Source organism: Limulus polyphemus, unplaced genomic scaffold (genome assembly GCF_000517525.1).
Source record: "Limulus polyphemus unplaced genomic scaffold, Limulus_polyphemus-2.1.2 Scaffold10373, whole genome shotgun sequence".
NCBI classification, from domain to species: Eukaryota; Metazoa; Arthropoda; class Merostomata; order Xiphosura; family Limulidae; genus Limulus; species Limulus polyphemus.
Genome location: NW_013675983.1, coordinates 10,334 through 18,224, shown reverse-complemented (window position 1 = coordinate 18,224; position 7,891 = coordinate 10,334). Strand labels below are relative to the sequence as shown.

The window sequence follows — 7,891 nt, the reverse complement described above, 5'->3', positions numbered from 1 at the left end:
GTACATGTATAAACCATTACTTCACAGACTTGTAGCCTATAAACACAGAGTCGACTAATATTTAAAACAAACTTCACGCGGATTAACAACTAAAACAAAGACAGGCTTAGCATAGTAGAACAATACTTAGTTAAACATGTGTACAATAGTTAGCAGTAGTTTACAAGCTAACTACTGGTACTGTGCCAGCTACAAAGGTTGTTCTTAATAGAGTGTTTAAATTTGATAGCATCTTGAATGACAACGTTTCCACTCGACCGAAACGGTAGGTATATAATACTATCAGCTCAGGTACTTGTACTTTGGGTTTCCATAGAAAAAGATCGTTATCAGCAACATCCATCAATTATTACACTTCAGTGCAAGATTCCGAAAATTCATACTCTACTGATAGTCTTTCGGAAAAATATGCAACATTACAGGTTAATAATATTTCTGATGTTATTAAATATCATCAATTGTTGCTTCATGAAACAATGATTAAATTATAAGAAAGCCTGAGCTTCACTCTTACTTCATGAAACAATGATTACATTATAAAAAAGTAAAGATTACACTGGCGATAAACTGGACACGGTTGTAAAAGAAAAGTCTGATCATCACTTTACCTTTCTAAAACTGTAATGAAAATTTTAAGTAACATTTAAAATGTGCGATTATTTGAATATCAAGTTGGAAGTATCTGGTAAAAATAAAACAGTCTGTGCCCCATTATTTATTCTGATATAAGCCAAATAAAGTATAATCTTCACAGCCATATTAACAAGTTTCTGGCGTGTGAGTATAAACGTATCCATATGGATTATAAGAAAGTCTCAGCTTTTAATTATTGTTTCATGAAGAAACAATGAAGCTGAGACTTTCTTATAATTTAATCATTGTTTCATGAAGCAACAATGAAGCTGAGACTTTCTTATAATTTAATCATTGTTTCAGGGAGCAACAATGAAGCTCAGACTTTCCTTTCTCGCGGCGGTCAGGTCATTGTGAGAATGAGAGGTCTTCCTTACGATTGCACAGCTAAACAAGTGGTAAGTACAAACTGAACTTGACGACCGTTAATTAGACCAAAGTGCCGTACTTAGTATAACCATTAACGTGATCGTTTCAGTACTTTTAGGAAAAGGGTTTGTTTATTGTTGAGCGCAAAGCTACGCAATGGGCTGTCTGTGCTGTTCCCACAACAGGTATCGAAACCCAGTTTTTAGCGTTATAAGCCACCAGGCTTCAGGAAAGGAGATGGTCATTTTTTCCCAGTTTGTGATGTTCTCTATATAGCGTGGTAATGGCGTGAATAACTGATGAAGAGTGTGTTATCACGTGTTTATAATGTCACAGTACATTATGAATATGTTTTACCGATCGAACGAGCTTTTTATGGTATTCGTTGCTGTGATATTTTGTATATCTCATACATAGCTCATATTCTGTCCAGCAGGTAGCGCTACTGTTTTCGTTACTTAAGAAACAAAGATTTCATTATTAAGGTTGTTCATATTTTGTCAAATAGGTTTAAACGAACAAGGACCCTTACATCCCATTGAGAACTTCCACCAGGTGGCAGTATTACACTGTTTTATATGACACTGTCTAGTAACCAATAAGTGGTACTAACAATGTAGTCATATTCCACGGCGAAATATGAACTGCATATTTAGTTCTAATATTTATACTTTACAATAGGTAATGATAGTAATAAAGTGTATTTCACGACATTTGTGTCAACAGATGGCGGTAGTGTACCAGCTCCTAACCACTCCAGTTCGTTATAGAACCAGGTAACTGCAGTTGTTTATTTTATCCCCCAAATTCCTCATGGTGTGTCCATTGCGCCGCCTCAAAATAAAAATTAGGTAAAAAAATAGCTTTTTAAATCTATCATTTATCTCCCACAAGTATAAGAATTTCGTTCAATACCAGAACTCATCAGTTTGGCTGGGTTATAAGAGACAAATGATTCTATGAAATAGTTTTGACTGTAGGCATATATACTTCAAAATTTACGGTTACTTCTCCAGGTCTTTGTTTGCAGGTAACACTTACACATACATTTTTTATGTAGTTGTCCATGAATTTCGAGTTCACATGTGTGTAAAAGTTGTATTCTAAATCATTTAAGAAAACAATGCGTATAGTGTTCTTATTTTTTTTTAACCTAAAGCCAAGGTCTCAGTCTTACTGAATTGATTGAAGAACTTTCTCTCCCTCCCTCCTTCCCTCTGTCTCCAGAACGTCACGCTCAACGACTTCAAAAGAAGCAACCCGAGCCTTTTCCCACAATGCTTCGAATTAACAACATTTTTCCTAAGCCTTACGCTGTCCTTTTAAGGTTTGAAATTTAACTATTTCGTACAGTGTGGCGTGTCGTTTAAAACGGTTTCAACCATGTTTGTTTTTATCTAGACCTATTTGTTAAAAATCACGTTTGGATTACTAGATATGATTACTATGATTTGTTTTCAAGGTCTGTTGTCGATCCTTTCTCACATTTTAACAACCAAGTTTAGTGTGAAATTGGGTCATAACCCATAGGTTGAAAAACGCTGATTAAAATTAAACAGGCTTCAGAGTTTTAATGAAACATCTAGCAGGTTTTACTCTGTGTTAATGTTGGTTGTGGCGAAAATGTTTCTTTTGTTAATTCAATGTTTTAACTAAACATCTAGCCGGTTTTACTCTGTGTTTATGTTGGTTGTGGTGAATATGTTTTTTTTTTTGTTAATTCAATGTTTTAACTAAACATCTAGCCGGTTTTACTCTGTGTTTATATTGGTTGTGGCGAATATATTTCTTTTGTTAATTCAGTGTTTTAACTAAACATCTAGCCGGTTTTACATTGTGTTTATGTTGGTTGTGGCGAATATGTTTCTTTTGTTAATTCAGTGTTTTAACTAAACATCTAGCCGGTTTTACATTGTGTTTATGTTGGTTGTGGCAAATATGTTTCTTTTGTTAATTCAATGTTTTAACTAAACATCTAGCAGGTTTTACTCTGTGTTTATATTGGTTGTGGCGAATATGTTTCTTTTATTAATTCACTGTTTTCACTAAACCTCTAGCAGGTTTTACTCTGTGTTTATATTGGTTGTGACGATTATGTTTCTGTGAAACATAAATAATTTAATTTTAAAGGACATCCCAAACTCGGTAAAGCAAGCTTATTAACTTCTGCTTTTTATTCCAGTTGGAATTCTTCGCCGGTGGAGATAACCCTTGTGATGTCCTCGATAGCGAGGAAGGTGTTTTGTTTGTGAGAAAGGCCGATGGACGAGCGACAGGAGATGCATTCGTGCTCTTCGAGTCCGAGGGTATGGCATCACGTGCTCTCCAGAAGCATCGAGAGTTGATTGGCTCGCGTTACATCGAATTGTTTCGTAGCACTACAGCCGAGGTACAACAGGTGGGTAATTTGGTGTGACATCAACCATGAAGTGCGCATGTTCTTGTGAAATACAAACGCCATTATATTTCCAAACAGCAAAACGCATTAGTTACACTCCTAAAAATTCAAACCTTCCTAGAGACCTTGTAATTCATATTAATTAAGTATAATAATGACAGATATTGTAGTAAGTAAATTGTGTGTAAAGATAAAAAATCTTTTCGGGATATCTATTATATGTCAGGATCATTTCCCGATATTCTGATTTTTGACCCGATGTCTTTAAGACTTCATGTAACAGTCTTCTATGGATGTAGACATACTAACAAACTATCCAGGAAACTCCTGCAGTTTTGTTCTTTTTTTGGGGGGGGAGGGGATCTTGTTCATCTATACTAAGCCTCAAATGCAGGGATACCAAAGCAGTACACGTATATTTTGTTGATAACACAAACGTCGAAGCGCACGTGTAGATGAGACACGTGTGTCGCTTCGTTTGGCTTTTATTTCCACAGGTGGTGAGGAATTTATATTGATATGTTGGAAGTATTTCCGGGTTCTTTGTTGCTGTTAGGCTTAACCGCCTTAACGTAATGATTGGTTAAATGAAAACACGAGCGTCATGCCAACATTTTGTTACCTACCTCAGAATTTCCAGTTAATCAATAAGTAGGTGTTGATTATTGTCGCAAAAAAAAAGAAAAAGAATAATAATTAAGAGTCGGGAGAACTGTTTTTGTCTTCAAGTTACTGTTCTACCATTTTCTGGACAGTCTACATTTAGCCTGGATAATGTCTGCAGTGGACAAGAAATGTGCAGGGTATATATAGCTGTATATCTTCTTGTATTTTTCTTTATAAATTAATAATTTTAGTGTTGAATTCCGTAATAAGCTAAGTGAAATTTCTAAATGTTGAAATATTCCTCTGTGTGATATTTTGCGAAGTGTTTACATTTTTTGTTTCATTTTTACACAGAACGTGTTAGTTCTTCGTTTAATTGTTTTTATCACAGTTAGTTTAAAACTGTGGAGTTATTTTTTTTAATTTGAAGTGTACTAAATCAGTTTGTTTTTTCAGCTAATGTCGATTGAGTCAGTAGTCCCAACCAATCTAGTTTTAGATACAGTCCAGCTACAAACCTGTCATCAGGCGACATAAACGACCACCGTATTGTTGAATGATAATTCGTCATTGTTATAAACGATCGATACATTGTTGAATGATAAGTCGTCATTGTTATAAACGATCGATACATTGTTGAATGATAAGTCGTCATTGTTATAAACGATCGATACATTGTTGAATGATAAGTCGCCACTGTTATAAACGATCGATACATTGTTGAATGATAAGTCGTCATTGTTATAAACGATCGATACATTGTTGAATGATAAGTCGCCACTGTTATAAACGATCGATACATTGTTGAATGATAAGTCGTCATTGTTATAAACGATCGATGCATTGTTTCAATGTATCGATCGTTTATAACAATGACGACTTATCATTCTTGAATGATAAGTCGCCACTGTTGGAAGTTTAGTATTATCATTACCTATCAGTTTACCTTTTACTTTGTATGTATTCTGTTACACGTCATGTTACTACTAATGTTTTATTGGATACTATAGCCACATCGTCATTGACTTCCTTGTCCAGGTTCTGAATCGCAGCATGGACCCTCGGACTTACGAACAACAGCAACCACTGATAGCTAACATTCCCCAAGTCCCCTTGCTTCCCCAGCAGCTACTTCCGTCTGGTTCTAGGAAAGACTGTATACGTCTTCGGGGATTACCATACGAGGCCCAGGTGGAACACATCCTTGAATTCTTAGGGGACCATTCCAAAAATATTGTTTTCCAGGGTGTCCATATGGTTTACAATGCTCAAGTAAGTAAACTTATTTTCTATATAATTTCGACTGAGTCACGGTATTTGATCTTTATACAGTCAATTATTAAATCAAAAATAAAATTATTGTATTTTGAGACTGGAAATAGTCTCATTTTTAAATATTTATTATGCAACATTAAACACTTTTTCTTCTTCTTTTAACATCTGTGTTATTAAGAATTAAAACATTAAAAAGAAAACAGCATGCAACATTCTCTACAAGCCAAGTTATATTAATATAAAAGAAATAAATTTTAAATAAAAATTCGACTCGAAAGACAAGTTGCCCGAATAATAAGTTAGCACCAACGTCGATTACTGACATCGAAATATAAACTGAAAACAAATATTTATACCAGAAAATCCCCATCCTTTCAGAGGGATGATGTCGTCTAAGATACTTTGGAATCGGTGATGTTACACAACTGTAGGCGGGATGGGTTTTAAAACACAAATTGTTTTCTTCTTATTTGTATGTGAGAAATACTTTCGTACCACAGACTTAGGCCTAACTGGTGTTTTTATTGTTTTGGGTTATAGAAGCGACTTAGGCCTAACTGGTGTTTTTATTGTTTTGGGTTCTAGAAGCGACTTAGGCCTAACTGGTGTTTTTATTGTTTTGGGTTCTAGAAGCGACTTAGGCCTAACTGGTGTTTTTACTGTTTTGAGTTTTAGAAGCGACTTAGGCCTAACTGGTGTTTTTATTGTTTTGAGTTTTAGAAGCGACTTAGGCCTAACTGGTGTTTTTACTGTTTTGGGTTCTAGAAGCGACTTAGGCCTAACTGGTGTTTTTATTGTTTTGGTTTCTAGAAGCGCGAAAATAGATGACTAGAGATATGGCAACACACACACACTGAACAATGGATAAGGTATTTCTCTATTACCCGTTGTATCCTTTTAAAATAATGCCTTAGGTTATCGGAATAACAAATTGAAAAACAAAATGTAACGGTATTATTACTTAACTTCAAGTGCGTAAGTGCACACTGGAGACTAGAAACCGTTATTAAAATACATATGACAATAAAATCCAGATGAACGGAACGTTTAATATACCCGACATTTTGACTTACGTCTCTATCAGTGGTGATTCGTAACCCTTGATAAAGACGTAAGTCAAAACGTCGGGTATATTAAAAGTTGTATTTATCTGGAGTTTGGTTGTATTTATTTTAGCAACTGAACTACTGAAAATCTATTTGCAAAATTATGAGAAAATAAAAACTCGAATCGTTTCTTAAGATTCGGACCTAGCAGAATACGATAACGGAAAAGGTTAAAACGAACAGGCGAATTTTAAACACTTGCATGTTTTAGTTTAGAAATTGATCATTCATGAGTACCGTTACTGTTGACTTATTATTAGTAGAATATGAATGCTTATCAAAATACCTTTATATTGTTACTTGCCTCCTAGTGGAGGAGCGGTAAGTCCGAAGACTTACAACGCTGAAAACCGGGTTTCGATACCTGTGGTGGGCACAGCACAGATAGCTAATGTGTATCTTTGTGCTCAACAACAAACAAACGAGTACCTTTATCTGCTTTAATTATTTTTTACACCGTATTACAATGTGATTATATAATATACTAGCCATGATACCCCCTCACACACCCCACCTACGCCCTTGATTTTTTTTTAATTCCTCAACAACACCTCGCCAACGCCTTGTAGTAGGTTGGTTTTTACGGGGTGGAGTTGCTAGCCCCGCGCCCAACTCTCTCCTCCTTTCTCATCCTGGACTTGGGACCAGGCAAAGGCGGAGGTTGGCATGTTTGGTGTGACGAGGATTCGAACCCGCGACCCTCAGATTACGAGTCGAGCGCCCTAACCACCTGGCCACGCCCTTTATTTGTACAAAAATGTTACGGCCCTAGTTCTTGACTCTATTCCGTTGATTTACGAGATGGCTAAGAAATCAAACTTCAAAACAAAACCAAAACTTACATTATACAAGTGTGTGTGGACTAGACGTCTTAAAACGACTGATTCAAAATTAATATGAACATTAATACTAGTTGTATACATCTAATAAGAACGCGTTAACAACAGGAAAAAATGTAATGTACACCAAACAAAAATATTTTAATTGGAAATATTGACATACTTGTTTTATGACAACATTGTGCGGTTAAATGACATAACTTACAACTTAGGAAACAGAAATTAGCAAAGCTGTTTTCTTACTGGAGAGTCATGGAAACAGATACAAACAAGTTTTATTGTATCCAAGTAACAGGGTTAAAACAATCGCTGAAATGATAACGAGTTTTGTTTTTAGGGTCAGCCGTCTGGAGAGTCTTTTATTCAGATGGATTCAGAACACTCGGCTTATTTAGCAGCACAGCAGCGCCACCATCGCTACATGATTTTCGGTAAGAAACAGCGTTACGTAGAAGTCTTCCAGTGTTCGGTGGACGATATGAACCTCGTTCTTACTGGAGGCATTCCTGTCCAGAGACAACTTATTTCACCAGGTAAGTCGTCCTTGTTGGAGATCTTTTTACACAGCTTATTTCACCAGGTAAGTCGTCCTTGTTGGAGATCTTTTTACACTGCTTATTTCACCAGGTAAGTCGTCCTTGTTGGAGATCTTTTTACACAGCTTA

The 7,891-nt window shown here is 35.8% G+C and overlaps 1 protein-coding gene across 1 annotated transcript in view; it reads left to right on the top strand.

Moving 5' to 3' along the window:
- Window positions 1-931: 931 nt before the first annotated feature.
- The window catches only part of LOC106476357 (RNA-binding protein fusilli-like), a 14,025-nt gene continuing 7,065 nt past the window's right edge, over window positions 932-7,891 (top strand). The window contains exons 1-4 of the mRNA XM_022380249.1: window positions 932-1,031; window positions 3,185-3,400; window positions 5,045-5,278; window positions 7,564-7,759. Coding sequence (XP_022235957.1) covers window positions 993-1,031; window positions 3,185-3,400; window positions 5,045-5,278; window positions 7,564-7,759 — 685 coding nt within the window. The 5' untranslated portion in view covers window positions 932-992. The remainder of the gene's footprint in view (window positions 1,032-3,184; window positions 3,401-5,044; window positions 5,279-7,563; window positions 7,760-7,891) is intronic.